General features: G+C 50.3%; 1 protein-coding gene across 2 annotated transcripts in view; it reads right to left on the minus strand.

The window, feature by feature from the left end:
• The window catches only part of LOC123740272 (E3 ubiquitin-protein ligase RNF19A), a 40675-nt gene that overhangs the window by 13421 nt on the left and 10801 nt on the right, over positions 1-16453 (minus strand). For both annotated transcript variants that reach the window (XM_045714121.1, XM_045714120.1), the window contains 4 exons: positions 14009-14217; positions 4989-5133; positions 4703-4865; positions 1161-1275 (listed from right to left, as the gene is read on the minus strand). In XM_045714121.1, the coding sequence (XP_045570077.1) occupies positions 1161-1275; positions 4703-4865; positions 4989-5133; positions 14009-14217 (632 nt within the window). The remainder of the gene's footprint in view (positions 1-1160; positions 1276-4702; positions 4866-4988; positions 5134-14008; positions 14218-16453) is intronic.

Consider the following 16453-nt stretch of genomic DNA (forward strand, 5'->3'; position numbering starts at 1 on the left):
ACCACTGTGTCTCCTAAGAGCAGTCAGTCTACCAGCTCATCATAACAACCAGACCACTGTGTCTCCTAAGAGCAGTCAGTCTACCAGCTCATCATAACAACCAGACCACTGTGTCTCCTAAGAGCAGTCAGTCTACCAGCTCATCATAACAACCAGACCACTGTGTCTCCTAAGAGCAGTCAGTCTACCAGCTCATCATAACAACCAGACCACTGTGTCTCCTAAGAGCAGTCAGTCTACCAGCTCATCATAACAACCATGTTGTTGTTTAAACATTACATTCATCTTCATTATTTTTATACTAAATTAAAGTTAATTTCCTCCCCTGCAGACAGAGTATACTGACCCACAGGGGACATGATGACAGAGAGTATACTGACCCACAGGGGACATGATGACAGAGAGTATACTGACCCACAGGGGACATGATGACAGAGAGTATACTGACCCACAGGGGACATGATGACAGACAGAGTATACTGACCCACAGGGGACATGATGACAGACAGAGTATACTGACCCACAGAGGACATGATGACAGACAGAGTATACTGACCCCACAGGGGACATGATGACAGACAGAGTATACTGACCCACAGGGGACATGATGACAGACAGAGTATACTGACCCACAGGGGACATGATGACAGACAGAGTATACTGACCCACAGGGGACATGATGACAGACAGAGTATACTGACCCCACAGGGGACATGATGACAGACAGAGTATACTGACCCCACAGGGGACATGATGACAGACAGAGTATACTGACCCCACAGGGGACATGATGACAGACAGAGTATACTGACCCCACAGGGGACAGGATGACAGACAGAGTATACTGACCCCACAGGGGACATGATGACAGACAGAGTATACTGACCCCACAGGGGACAGGATGACAGACAGAGTATACTGACCCACAGAGAGGGCTGCCACCACAGGGGACATGATGACAGACAGAGTATACTGACCCACAGGGGAGATGATGACAGACAGAGTATACTGACCCCACAGAGGACATGATGACAGACAGAGTATACTGACCCCACAGGGGACATGATGACAGACAGAGTATACTGACCCACAGGGGACAGGATGACAGACAGAGTATACTGACCCCACAGGGGACATGATGACAGACAGAGTATACTGACCCACAGAGAGGGCTGCCACCACAGGGGACATGATGACAGACAGAGTGACTCCTCCTGCGATCACCAGGTTCCTCCTGTGAGGAGAGATGTCCTTCCCCTCATAGCGGTTATAGATCTGACAGACAGACAGGAGGTTAAAGGTCAGAGGTTATAATGAAAACACATTACATCTACTGGTCCCATCTACTGGTCCCATCTACTGGTCCCATCTACTGGTCCCATCTACTGGTCCCATCCAGCTCTGGTCCCATCTACTGGTCCCATCTACTGGTCCCACCTACTGGTCCCACCTACTGGTCCCATCTACTGGTTCCATCTACTGGTCCCATCTACTGGTCCCATCAACTGGTCCCATCTACTGGTCCCATCTACTGGTCCCGTCCAGCTCTGGTCCCACCCATCTACTGGTCCCATCTACTGGTCCCATCTACTGGTCCCATCTACTGGTCCCATCTACTGGTCCCATCTACTGGTCCCATCTACTGGTTCCATCTACTGGTCCCATCTACTGGTCCCATCTACTGGTTCCATCTACTGGTTCCATCTACTGGTTCCATCTACTGGTCCCATCTACTGGTCCCATCTACTGGTTCCATCTACTGGTCCCATCTACTGGTCCCATCTACTGGTCCCATCTACTGGTCCCATCTACTGGTTCCATCTACTGGTCCCATCCAGCTCTGGTCCCGTCCAGCTCTGGTCCCGTCCAGCTCTGGTCCCGTCCAGCTCTGGTCCCACCCATCTACTGGTCCCATCTACTGGTCCCATCTACTGGTCCCATCTACTGGTCCCATCCAGCTCTGGTCCCATCCAGCTCTGGTCCCATCCAGCTCTGGTCCCATCTACTGGTCCCATCTACTGGTCCCATCTACTGGTCCCATCTACTGGTTCCATCTACTGGTTCCATCTACTGGTCCCATCTACTGGTCCCATCCAGCTCTGGTTCCATCTACTGGTCCCATCTACTGGTCCCATCTACTGGTCCCATCTACTGGTCCCATCCAGCTCTGGTTCCATCCAGCTCTGGTTCCATCTACTGGTCCCATCTACTGGTCCCATCTACTGGTCCCATCTACTGGTCCCATCTACTGGTTCCATCTACTGGTTCCATCTACTGGTCCCATCTACTGGTCCCATCCAGCTCTGGTTCCATCTACTGGTCCCATCTACTGGTCCCATCTACTGGTTCCATCTACTGGTCCCATCTACTGGTCCCATCCAGCTCTGGTTCCATCTACTGGTCCCATCTACTGGTCCCATCTACTGGTCCCATCTACTGGTCCCATCTACTGGTCCCATCTACTGGTCCCATCTACTGGTCCCATCTACTGGTCCCATCTACTGGTCCCATCTACTGGTCCCATCTACTGGTTCCATCTACTGGTCCCATCTACTGGTCCCATCTACTGGTCCCATCTACTGGTTCCATCTACTGGTCCCATCCAGCTCTGGTCCCATCCAGCTCTGGTCCCATCCAGCTCTGGTCCCATCCAGCTCTGGTCCCATCCAGCTCTGGTCCCGTCCAGCTCTGGTCCCACCCATCTACTGGTCCCATCTACTGGTCCCATCTACTGGTCCCATCTACTGGTTCCATCTACTGGTCCCATCTACTGGTCCCATCTACTGGTCCCATCTACTGGTTCCATCTACTGGTCCCATCTACTGGTCCCATCTACTGGTTCCATCTACTGGTCCCATCCAGCTCTGGTTCCATCTACTGGTCCCATCTACTGGTTCCATCTACTGGTTCCATCTACTGGTCCCATCTACTGGTCCCATCTACTGGTCCCATCTACTGGTTCCATCTACTGGTCCCATCTACTGGTTCCATCTACTGGTCCCATCTACTGGTTCCATCTACTGGTCCCATCTACTGGTCCCGTCCAGCTCTGGTCCCGTCCAGCTCTGGTCCCGTCCAGCTCTGGTCCCGTCCAGCTCTGGTCCCGTCCAGCTCTGGTCCCGTCCAGCTCTGGTCCCGTCCAGCTCTGGTCCCACCCATCTACTGGTCCCATCTACTGGTCCCATCTACTGGTCCCATCTACTGGTCCCATCTACTGGTCCCATCTACTGGTCCCATCTACTGGTCCCATCCAGCTCTGGTTCCATCTACTGGTTCCATCTACTGGTTCCATCTACTGGTCCCATCTACTGGTCCCATCTACTGGTCCCATCTACTGGTCCCATCTACTGGTCCCATCTACTGGTCCCATCCAGCTCTGGTCCCATCCAGCTCTGGTCCCGTCCAGCTCTGGTCCCACCCATCTACTGGTCCCATCTACTGGTCCCATCTACTGGTTCCATCTACTGGTCCCATCTACTGGTCCCATCTACTGGTCCCATCTACTGGTCCCATCTACTGGTCCCATCCAGCTCTGGTTCCATCTACTGGTCCCATCTACTGGTCCCATCTACTGGTCCCATCCAGCTCTGGTCCCATCCAGCTCTGGTCCCGTCCAGCTCTGGTCCCGTCCAGCTCTGGTCCCGTCCAGCTCTGGTCCCGTCCAGCTCTGGTCCCACCCATCTACTGGTCCCATCTACTGGTCCCATCTACTGGTCCCATCTACTGGTCCCATCTACTGGTCCCATCTACTGGTCCCATCTACTGGTCCCATCTACTGGTCCCATCTACTGGTCCCATCTACTGGTCCCATCCAGCTCTGGTTCCATCTACTGGTCCCATCTACTGGTCCCATCTACTGGTCCCATCTACTGGTCCCATCTACTGGTCCCATCCAGCTCTGGTTCCATCCAGCTCTGGTTCCATCCAGCTCTGGTTCCATCTACTGGTCCCATCTACTGGTTCCATCTACTGGTCCCATCTACTGGTCCCATCTACTGGTCCCATCTACTGGTCCCATCTACTGGTCCCATCTACTGGTTCCATCTACTGGTTCCATCTACTGGTCCCATCTACTGGTTCCATCTACTGGTTCCATCTACTGGTCCCATCTACTGGTCCCATCTACTGGTCCCATCTACTGGTTCCATCTACTGGTCCCATCTACTGGTCCCATCTACTGGTTCCATCTACTGGTTCCATCTACTGGTTCCATCTACTGGTCCCATCTACTGGTCCCATCTACTGGTCCCATCTACTGGTCCCATCTACTGGTTCCATCTACTGGTCCCATCTACTGGTCCCATCTACTGGTCCCATCTACTGGTTCCATCTACTGGTCCCATCCAGCTCTGGTCCCGTCCAGCTCTGGTCCCACCCATCTACTGGTCCCATCTACTGGTCCCATCTACTGGTTCCATCTACTGGCCCAGCTCTGGTCCCACCCATCCACTGGTCCCATCTACTGGTCCCATCTACTGGTTCCATCTACTGGTTCCATCTACTGGTCCCGTCCAGCTCTGGTCCCACCCATCCACTGGTCCCATCTACTGGTCCCATCTACTGGTTCCATCTACTGGTCCCATCTACTGGTTCCATCTACTGGTTCCATCTACTGGTTCCATCTACTGGCCCAGCTCTGGTCCCTCAGCCCCGGACCCCTCAGCCCCGACCCTCAGCCCGCCGTGTGTTGTGGTCAACTCACCTTTCTCCCCACGTACACAGGGATGCCTATGATCATGACCGGGACGGCGATGCCAGCGATCAGAGCGATGCCCACTGGAGCGCCGACCAGCGTGCCAAGCTGCCACAGGATCTTCTTCTTCCTGCTCCACGGTTTCCTGCCCCAGAAGGTACATCCTGACGGGCTGGGAGACACACACACACACACACACACACGATGATTACAACCCAGGCTGACCAGGGGACAGAGATGATAACAACCCAATCCTGACAGGCTGACCAGGGGACAGAGATGTACTACTCCTCACCTCAGGTAGTGCAGGTCAGAGATCTCCTTCATGCAGAGCCAGCAGAACTCACAGCCGCACACGGCGCAGGTCATGTGGTTACAGCTGCCGTCGTTCATCTTGATGATGTAAGCAGCGCAGCGAGGACACGGCTTGATGTCATCGGCTGGGATGAAGGAATAGAAACATAGTGTTTTGGTTTTTTAACAGATACAAATGGGACCACCTCTCCTAAAGCCAGGCCCACCTCTCCTAAAGCCAGGCCCACCTCTCCTAAAGCCAGGCCCACCTCTCTCTCCTAAAGCCAGGCCCACCTCTCTCTCCTAAAGCCAGGCCCACCTCTCTCTCCTAAAGCCAGGCCCACCTCTCTCTCCTAAAGCCAGGCCCACCTCTCTCTCCTAAAGCCAGGCCCACCTCTCTCTCCTAAAGCCAGGCCCACCTCTCTCTCCTAAAGCCAGGCCCACCTCTCCTAAAGCCAGGCCCACCTCTCCTAAAGCCAGGCCCACCTCTCCTAAAGCCAGCCCCACCTCTCCTAAAGCCAGGCCCACCTCTCCTAAAGCCAGCCCCACCTCTCCTAAAGCCAGCCCCACCTCTCCTAAAGCCCCACATCTCCTAAAGCCCCATCTCTCCTAAAGCCCCACCTCTCCTAAAGCCCCACCTCTCCTAAAGCCCCACCTCTCCTAAAGCCAGCCCCACCTCTCCTAAAGCCCCACCTCTCCTAAAGCCCAGACACACACCCTCTACTTCATCTAGAACATTCCAACCTACCTTCTAATTGCCTGAGGCAGCATCCCGGTTCTCACCTGGCCACACGTGGACCTTTGTGAGTTCTGGTTAGGTGAGAGGTAATATAAGGTGCTGGATCGTAGAGGGATTTGATCTGGTTTGAAGTTGTGAGTTCTGGTTAGGTGAGAGGTAATATAAGGTGCTGGATCGTAGAGGGGATTTGATCTGGTTTGAAGTTGTGAGTTCTGGTTAGGTGAGAGGTAATATAAGGTGCTGGATCGTAGAGGGGATTTGATCTGGTTTGAAGTTGTGAGTTCTGGTTAGGTGAGAGGTAATATAAGGTTCTGGTAGAGGGATTTGATCTGGTTTGAAGTTGTGAGTTCTGGTTAGGTGAGAGGTAATATAAGGTGCTGGATCGTAGAGGGATTTGATCTGGTTTGAAGTTGTGAGTTCTGGTTAGGTGAGAGGTAATATAAGGTGCTGGATCGTAGAGGGGATTTGATCTGGTTTGAAGTTGTGAGTTCTGGTTAGGTGAGAGGTAATATAAGGTTCTGGTAGAGGGGATTTGATCTGGTTTGAAGTTGTGAGTTCTGGTTAGGTGAGAGGTAATATAAGGTGCTGGATCGTAGAGGGATTTGATCTGGGTTGAAGTTGTGAGTTCTGGTTAGGTGAGAGGTAATATAAGGTGCTGGATCGTAGAGGGATTTGATCTGGTTTGAAGTTGTGAGTTCTGGTTAGGTGAGAGGTAATATAAGTTGCTGGATCGTAGAGGGGATTTGATCTGGTTTGAAGTTGTGAGTTCTGGTTAGGTGAGAGGTAATATAAGGTTCTGGATCGTAGAGGGATTTGATCTGGTTTGAAGTTGTGAGTTCTGGTTAGGTGAGAGGTAATATAAGGTGCTGGATCGTAGAGGGGATTTGATCTGGTTTGAAGTTGTGAGTTCTGGTTAGGTGAGAGGTAATATAAGGTTCTGGATCGTAGAGGGGATTTGATCTGGTTTGAAGTTGTGAGTTCTGGTTAGGTGAGAGGTAATATAAGGTGCTGGATCGTAGAGGGATTTGATCTGGTTTGAAGTTGTGAGTTCTGGTTAGGTGAGAGGTAATATAAGGTTCTGGATCGTAGAGGGGATTTGATCTGGTTTGAAGTTGTGAGTTCTGGTTAGGTGAGAGGTAATATAAGGTTCTGGATCGTAGAGGGGATTTGATCTGGTTTGAAGTTGTGAGTTCTGGTTAGGTGAGAGGTAATATAAGGTTCTGGTAGAGGGGATTTGATCTGGTTTGAAGTTGTGAGTTCTGGTTAGGTGAGAGGTAATATAAGGTTCTGGTAGAGGGATTTGATCTGGTTTGAAGTTGTGAGTTCTGGTTAGGTGAGAGGTAATATAAGGTTCTGGATCGTAGAGGGGATTTGATCTGGTTTGAAGTTGTGAGTTCTGGTTAGGTGAGAGGTAATATAAGGTTCTGGATCGTAGAGGGATTTGATCTGGTTTGAAGTTGTGAGTTCTGGTTAGGTGAGAGGTAATATAAGGTGCTGGATCGTAGAGGGATTTGATCTGGTTTGAAGTTGTGAGTTCTTGGTTTTAGCTGTATATGCCAGTTGACCATGTTTCTTGGTAGTTTAAGGGTTAACTTGTGTTTGATCATGTTGACATTGCATTCTAACTTGTTGTATATCAGCTTCCTTATTAAATATGGCATTGAGTTCCTTTGTCCATGGGTAGTTGTGTGTTTTACAGTGCACTCGGAAAGTATTCCTTGACATTTTCCACATTATGTTACGTTACAGCCTTATCCTAAAATGGATTACATTGATGAGGGGAAAAACAATCTACACACAATACCCCATAATGACAAAGCAGAAACAGGTTAAAAAATGTTTTGCAAATATATAAAAAAAAATAACTGAAGTATTCAGACCGTTTACTCAGTACTTTGTTGAAGCACCTTTGGCAGCGATTACAGACTCGAGTCTTCTTGGGTACGACGCTACAAGCTTGGCACACATTTTTCTCTGCAGATCCTCTCAAGCTCTGTCAGGTTGGATGGGGAGCGTCGCTGCACAGCTATTTTCAGGTCTCTCCAGAGATGTTTGATCAGGTTCAAGTCCGGGCTCTGGCAGGGCCATTCAAGGACACTCAGAGACTTGTCCTGAAGCCACTCCTGCATTGTCTTGGCTGTGTGCTTAGGGTCGTTGTCCTGTTGGAAGGTGAACCTTCACCCCAGTCTGAGGTCCTGAGTTCTCTGGAGCAGGTTTTCATCAAGGATCTCTCTGTACTTTACTCCGGTCATCTTTCTCTCGATCCTGACTAGTCTCCCAGTCCCTGCAGCTGAAAAACATCCCCACAGCATGATGCTACCACCACGCTTCACCGTAGGGATGGTGCCAGGTTTCCTCCAGATGTGATGCTTGGCATTCAGGCCAAAGACTTACATTTTAGTTTAATCAGACCGGAGAATCTTGTTTCTCATGGTCAGAGTCCTTCAGGTGCCTTTTGGCAAACTCCAAGCGGGCTGTCATGTGCCTTTTACTGAGGAGTGGCTTCCGTCTGGCCACTCTACCATAAAGGCCTTGATTGGTGGAGTGCAGCAGAGATGGTTGTCCTTCTGGAAGGTTCAGAGGAACTCTGGAGCTCTGTCAGAGTGACCATCAGTTTCTTGGTCACCTCCCTGACCAAGGCCCTTCTCCCCCTGATTGCTCAGTTTGGCCGGGCGGCCAGCTCTAGGAAGAGTCTTGGTGGTTCCAAACTTCTTCCATTTAAGAACGATGGAGGCCACTGTGTTCTTGGGGACCTTCAATGCTGCAGAAATGTTTTGGTGCCCTTCTCCAGATCTGTGTCTCGGAGCGCTACGGACAATTCCTTCGACCTCATGGCTTGGTTTCTCCTCTGACATGCACTGTCAACTGTGGGACCTTATATAGACAGGTGTGTGCCTTTCCAAATCATGTCTAATCAATTGAATTTACCACAGGTGGACTTTAATCAAGTTGTAGGAACATCTCAAGGATGATCAATGGAAACAGGATGCACCTGAGCTCAATTTAGTCTCATAGCAAAAAGGTCTGAATACTTATGTAAATAAGGTATCTGTTTTTTATTTTTAATACATTTGCTAACATTTCTAAAAACCTGTTTTTTTTTTGCTTTGTCATGAAGTATTGTGTGTAGATTGATGAGAGGGAAAAAAAAAACAAATGTAATCCATTTTAGAATAAGGCTGTAACGTAACAAAATGTGGAAAAAGTCAAGGGGTCTGAATACTTTCCTGAATGCGCAGTATCCCAGATGAAAACCTTGTTTGTTATTCTGTCCTCTGCCATATCGATAAGACGGTTCCATAACCTAATCATTTCACCACTGTCTTATTTCACAGGGCTCCATGTTCCCTTCCACAGGAGAGCTAAGCTCAGCAACAACAAAAAAGAAAGATGTCCTCTCACTGTCAACTGCGTTTATTTTCAGCAAACTGAACATGTGTAAAATATTTGTATGAACATAACAAGATTCAACAACTTAACAAGTTCCAGACATGTGACTAACAGAAATTGAATAATGTGTCCCTGAACAAAGGGGGGGGTCAAAATCAAAAGTAACAGTCAGTATCTGGTGTGGCCACCAGCTGCATTAAGTACTGCAGTGCATCTACTCCTCATGGACTGCACCAGATTTGCCAGTTCTTGCTGTGAGATTACCCCACTCTTCCACCAAGGCACCTGCAAGTTCCTGGACATTTCTAGGGGGAATGGCCCTAGCCCTCACCCTCCGATCCAACAGGTCCCAGACGTGCTCAATGGGATTGAGATCCGGCCTCTTCGCTGGCCATGGCAGAACACTGACATTCCTGTCTTGCAGGAAATCACGCACAGAACGATCAGTATGGCTGGTGGCATTGTCATGCTGGAGGGTCATGTCAGGATGAGCCTGCAGGAAGGATACCACATGAGGGAGGAGGAAGTCTTCCCTGTAACGCACAGCGTTGAGATTGCCTGCAATGACAACAAGCTCAGTCTGATGATGTGTAGTGGTAATGTCGTCCACAGTCAGGGTTTAAGGCCTGCAGTAGTAATGTTGTCTACAGCCAGGGTTTAAGGCCTGTAGTAGTAATGTTGTCTACAGCCAGGGTTTAAGGCCTGTAGTAGTAATGTCGTCTACAGCCAGGGTTTAAGGCCTGCAGTAGTAATGTTGTCTACAGCCAGGGTTTAAGGCCTGTAGTAGTAATGTTGTCTACAGCCAGGGTTTAAGGCCTGCAGTAGTAATGTTGTCTACAGCCAGGGTTGAAGGCCTGCAGTAGTAATGTTGTCTACAGCCAGGGTTTAAGGCCTGCAGTAGTAATGTTGTCTACAGCCAGGGTTTAAGGCCTGCAGTAGTAATGTCGTCTACAGCCAGGGTTTAAGGCCTGTAGTAGTAATGTTGTCTACAGCCAGGGTTTAAGGCCTGTAGTAGTAATGTTGTCTACAGCCAGGGTTTAAGGCCTGTAGTAGTAATGTTGTCTACAGCCAGGGTTTAAGGCCTGCAGTAGTAATGTCGTCTACAGCCAGGGTTGAAGGCCTGCAGTAGTAATGTTGTCTACAGCCAGGGTTTAAGGCCTGCAGTAGTAATGTTGTCTACAGCCAGGGTTTAAGGCCTGCAGTAGTAATGTTGTCTACAGCCAGGGTTTAAGGCCTATAGTAGTAATGTCGTCTACAGCCAGGGTTTAAGGCCTGTAGTAGTAATGTTGTCTACAGCCAGGGTTTAAGGCCTGTAGTAGTAATGTCGTCTACAGCCAGGGTTTAAGGCCTGTAGTAGTAATGTTGTCTACAGCCAGGGTTTAAGGCCTGTAGTAGTAATGTTAGCCAGGGTTTAAGGCCTGTAGTAGTAATGTCGTCTACAGCCAGGGTTTAAGGCCTGTAGTGGTAATGTTGTCTACAGCCAGGGTTTAAGGCCTGTAGTAGTAATGTTGTCTACAGCCAGGGTTTAAGGCCTGTAGTAGTAATGTTGTCTACAGCCAGGGTTTAAGGCCTGTAGTAGTAATGTTGTCTACAGCCAGGGTTTAAGGCCTGCAGTAGTAATGTTGTCTACAGCCAGGGTTTAAGCCTGCAGTAGTAATGTTGTCTACAGCCAGGGTTTAAGGCCTGTAGTAGTAATGTTGTCTACAGCCAGGGTTTAAGGCCTGTAGTAGTAATGTTGTCTACAGCCAGGGTTTAAGGCCTGTAGTAGTAATGTCGTCTACAGCCAGGGTTTAAGGCCTGTAGTAGTAATGTTAGCCAGGGTTTAAGGCCTGTAGTAGTAATGTTAGCCAGGGTTTAAGGCCTGTAGTAGTAATGTTAGCCAGGGTTTAAGGCCTGTAGTAGTAATGTCGTCTACAGCCAGGGTTTAAGGCCTGCAGTAGTAATGTCGTCTACAGCCAGGGTTGAAGGCCTGCAGTAGTAATGTTGTCTACAGCCAGGGTTTAAGGCCTGCAGTAGTAATGTTGTCTACAGCCAGGGTTTAAGGCCTGCAGTAGTAATGTTGTCTACAGCCAGGGTTTAAGGCCTATAGTAGTAATGTCGTCTACAGCCAGGGTTTAAGGCCTGTAGTAGTAATGTTGTCTACAGCCAGGGTTTAAGGCCTGTAGTAGTAATGTCGTCTACAGCCAGGGTTTAAGGCCTGTAGTAGTAATGTTAGCCAGGGTTTAAGGCCTGTAGTAGTAATGTCGTCTACAGCCAGGGTTTAAGGCCTGTAGTGGTAATGTTGTCTACAGCCAGGGTTTAAGGCCTGTAGTGGTAATGTTGTCTACAGCCAGGGTTTAAGGCCTGTAGTAGTAATGTTGTCTACAGCCAGGGTTTAAGGCCTGTAGTAGTAATGTTGTCTACAGCCAGGGTTTAAGGCCTGTAGTAGTAATGTTGTCTACAGCCAGGGTTTAAGGCCTGCAGTAGTAATGTTGTCTACAGCCAGGGTTTAAGCCTGCAGTAGTAATGTTGTCTACAGCCAGGGTTTAAGGCCTGTAGTAGTAATGTTGTCTACAGCCAGGGTTTAAGGCCTGCAGTAGTAATGTTGTCTACAGCCAGGGTTTAAGCCTGCAGTAGTAATGTTGTCTACAGCCAGGGTTTAAGGCCTGTAGTAGTAATGTTGTCTACAGCCAGGGTTTAAGGCCTGTAGTAGTAATGTCGTCTACAGCCAGGGTTTAAGGCCTGTAGTAGTAATGTTAGCCAGGGTTTAAGGCCTGTAGTAGTAATGTTAGCCAGGGTTTAAGGCCTGTAGTAGTAATGTCGTCTACAGCCAGGGTTTAAGGCCTGTAGTGGTAATGTTGTCTACAGCCAGGGTTTAAGGCCTGTAGTAGTAATGTTGTCTACAGCCAGGGTTTAAGGCCTGTAGTAGTAATGTTGTCTACAGCCAGGGTTTAAGGCCTGCAGTAGTAATGTTGTCTACAGCCAGGGTTTAAGCCTGCAGTAGTAATGTTGTCTACAGCCAGGGTTTAAGGCCTGTAGTAGTAATGTTGTCTACAGCCAGGGTTTAAGGCCTGCAGTAGTAATGTTGACTACAGCCAGGGTTTAAGGCCTGCAGTAGTAATGTCATCTACAGTTTGTGGTCATCCAGGAAATTGTTCAGCACTTACGGACTGACTGGGCAGATGGTTCCCAGCCTGCAGGTCCAGTTTCCCGTGTTCTCCCCTTGGGATCCGGAAACCGTTTTAATCATCCTCCCATTTCCCGAGAAATGTAGAAATCTCTCCCAGCCGGGATCTCTCGTAGGAGTGTTCTGAAGTGGAGTTTGATGATTCCATCTGTGTGGGACTTGGCCGATCTGATGAACAATCTCTCAAATGTTTGGCTGTTTTGCAGATGTTGCTTCAGCTGGGGGAGGACATCCACTTTATCTTCGACCCCCCCCCCCCCCCCTCAGAAATGTAACGGTGGCCAGCAGCTCTTCCACCTGCTCCCAGCACAGACCCTTGGTGAGCAGCTCCTGCTCCCAGCACAGACCCTTGGTGAGCAGCACCTGCTCCCAGCACAGACCCTTGGTGAGCAGCACCTGCTCCCAGCACAGACCCTTGGTGAGCAGCACCTGCTCCCAGCACAGACCCTTGGTGAGCAGCACCTGCTCCCAGCACAGACCCTTGGTGAGCAGCACCTGCTCCCAGCACAGACCCTTGGTGAGCAGCTCCTGCTCCCAGCACAGACCCTTGGTGAGCAGCACCTGCTCCCAGCACAGACCCTTGGTGAGCAGCACCTGCTCCCAGCACAGACCCTTGGTGAGCAGCTCCTGCTCCCAGCACAGACCCTTGGTGAGCAGCTCCTGCTCCCAGCACAGACCCTTGGTGAGCAGCACCTGCTCCCAGCACAGACCCTTGGTGAGCAGCTCCTGCTCCCAGCACAGACCCTTGGTGAGCAGCACCTGCTCCCAGCACAGACCCTTGGTGAGCAGCTCCTTCACCTTTTCTGCTGTATCTTCGTTGTCCCCATAAGGTTATATAGATAGGTATTGTAGATACTGTACACGTTTGGGTACAACCTGTTTAAGTTGGGTTCTATTTTTGGGTCGTTCAAATTTTTTTCCACAATACTATCCGGTCTTGGTCTCCGGAGTGCTGTTTCCAGGTCAATACCATCGCGGATTTCTTTGGGTTTTCTGCTTCAAAATCGGTTTTCTTCATGACATTTAGATGGTCTATGAGCAGCTTCTCCGGGTTGTCACGGAGACTGTTCACCTGGTTGTCACGGAGACTGTCCACCTTCCTGTTTATGTGATTTAGACGGTCTACGAACAACTTCTCCAGGTTGTCACGGAGACTGTTCACCCGGGTTGTCACGGAGACGGTTCACCTTCCTGTTTATGTGATTTAGACGGTCTATGAGCAGCTTCTCCAGGTTGTCATGGAGACTGTTCACCGGGTTGTCACGGAGACTGTCCACCTTCCTGTTTATGTGATTTAGATGGTCTACGAGCAGCTTCTCCAGGTTGTCACGGAGACTGTTCACCGGGTTGTCACGGAGACGGTCCACCTTCCTGTTTATGTGCATTGTGTCCATTGAACAGCTTCAGATCTTTCACTATACCAGCGGCCTGGTTTTGACCTTAGCGAGTTTCCTTCTGGGTTATTTTCTGTCAGACTCTTTAAGCTGCAGACTGCTCACGGTCGGTTATTAACATGACCTACTGGTTTTAAAAAGTCATTCAAGTAACTTTAGGAAGTTTAAAAACAACGGGTTTACATACTTGTTTTGAACGTTTTGTATTTGGTTCAAAGCATCTCTCTTAGACCGAAACTGGTGTGTGTGTGTGTGTGTGTGTGTGTGTGTGTGTGTGTGTGTGTGTGTGTGTGTGTGTGTGTGTGTGTGTTCATCTTGTATGCGTGAGTTACCTGCAGCGCCACTCTCCTGGCTGTAGCTAAGAGACGAGGAGCTGAAGGTGAGCAGCCTCAGGCTCTGGGCTCTCTGCTGCCGCGCTGCATCACACGTCTGGTCGGGGTGCCACAGCTGCTTACAGTGGTAGCAGAAGTCCGTGTCACAACCCTCACGCCCACACGTGATCTTAGGACAGCTGGCGCAGCCAAAGGCAATGACTGCATACCTAGAGGGGTGGGGGGGGGGGAGAAACAGGTCAGGGATCCACCTTGACTACAGGACAGAAAGGGATACAATGCTCTCTGTACAGGTGTCTGCCTGAGTCCTCTGAACAAACCCCTGTTTCCAGCCTGGCTCATTCAGCTTCCTGAACAAATCTAGCTGCATTAAATCTCTCTCCCTCTCTCTCTCCCTCCCTCCCCCTCTCTCCTTCCCTCCCTCCCTCCCTCTCCCCCATCTCCATCTCCCCCTCCATCTCTCTCTCCCTCCCTCTCCCTCTCTCCCTCCCTCTCCCCCCCTCTCCCTCCCTCTCCCCCATCTCCATCTCCCCCTCCATCTCTCTCTCCCTCCCTCTCCCTCTCCCTCTCCCCCCTCTCCCTCCCTCCCTCCCTCCCTCTCCTCAGACAGAACCAATGTCTCTATGTCTATACTAAATGGTCAAAGTCATCGATCACGTCACATCATTCATTCCTATGTGAAGACCAGTAACGAGATTTACGCTGAGACTCAAGATTTTTCACAAAATAATAATAATAAAAAAATTAAAAAATGTATGCCAAGCAATGGATATTGTTTTGTATACATTTCAAAGTGAAAAATCTGAGACAGTGTAATTACATTAGCATTAAATTGCACGCGTTTGAAGTCAAGGAAGTGATATTGCAGGCTGGCTCAGTGCTGCCCCCCTCTCACTGATTAACTCCAGTTAAAGGCCGACCAGGGTACTGCAGGCTGGCTCAGTGCTGCCCCCCTCTCACTGATTAACTCTAGTTAAAGGCCGACCAGGGTACTGCAGGCTGGCTCAGTGCTGCCCCCCCCTCACTGATTAACTCTAGTTAAAGGCCGACCAGGGTACTGCAGGCTGGCTCAGTGCTGCCCCCCTCTCACTGATTAACTCCAGTTAAAGGCCGACCAGGGTACTGCAGGCTGGCTCAGTGCTGCCCCCCCTCACTGATTAACTCCAGATAAAGGCCGACCAGGGTACTGCAGGCTGGCTCAGTGCTGCCCCCCTCACTGATTAACTCCAGTTAAAGGCCGACCAGGGTACTGCAGGCTGGCTCAGTGCTGCCCCCCTCACTGATTAACTCCAGTTAAAGGCCGACCAGGGTACTGCAGGCTGGCTCAGTGCTGCCCCCCCTCACTGATTAACTCCAGTTAAAGGCCGACCAGGGTACTGCAGGCTGGCTCAGTGCTGCCCCCCTCACTGATTAACTCCAGTTAAAGGCCGACCAGGGTACTGCAGGCTGGCTCAGTGCTGCCCCCCCTCACTGATTAACTCCAGTTAAAGGCCGACCAGGGTACTGCAGGCTGGCTCAGTGCTGCCCCCCTCACTGATTAACTCTAGTTAAAGGCCGACCAGGGTACTGCAGGCTGGCTCAGTGCTGCCCCCCTCTCACTGATTAACTCCAGTTAAAGGCCGACCAGGGTACTGCAGGCTGGCTCAGTGCTGCCCCCTCACTGATTAACTCCAGTTAAAGGCCGACCAGGGTACTGCAGGCTGGCTCAGTGCTGCCCCCCTCACTGATTAACTCTAGTTAAAGGCCGACCAGGGTACTGCAGGCTGGCTCAGTGCTGCCCCCCTCTCACTGATTAACTCCAGTTAAAGGCCGACCAGGGTACTGCAGGCTGGCTCAGTGCTGCCCCCCTCTCACTGATTAACTCTAGTTAAAGGCCGACCAGGGTACTGCAGGCTGGCTCAGTGCTGCCCCCCTCACTGATTAACTCTAGTTAAAGGCCGACCAGGGTACTGCAGGCTGGCTCAGTGCTGCCCCCCTCTCACTGATTAACTCTAGTTAAAGGCCGACCAGGGTACTGCAGGCTGGCTCAGTGCTGCCCCCCTCTCACTGATTAACTCTAGTTAAAGGCCGACCAGGGTACTGCAGGCTGGCTCAGTGCTGCCCCCCTCTCACTGATTAACTCTAGTTAAAGGCCGACCAGGGTACTGCAGGCTGGCTCAGTGCTGCCCCCCTCACTGATTAACTCCAGTTAAAGGCCGACCAGGGTACTGCAGGCTGGCTCAGTGCTGCCCCCCTCTCACTGATTAACTCTAGTTAAAGGCCGACCAGGGTACTGCAGGCTGCCACTAGCTACTAAATTATCCTTAGAACTTCTGTGTGCAATTTTTTTAAATAAATCACTGCAAGGACATACATCTGATGTATCAGAAGCAGTTATTGGTACCATGATTATCTTTTCTTCTTCGCTATAACGATGCCTGCAGTCTCACGTTCGGCCTTGAACTT

Source organism: Salmo salar, unplaced genomic scaffold (genome assembly GCF_905237065.1).
Source record: "Salmo salar unplaced genomic scaffold, Ssal_v3.1, whole genome shotgun sequence".
NCBI lineage: Eukaryota > Metazoa > Chordata > Actinopteri > Salmoniformes > Salmonidae > Salmo > Salmo salar.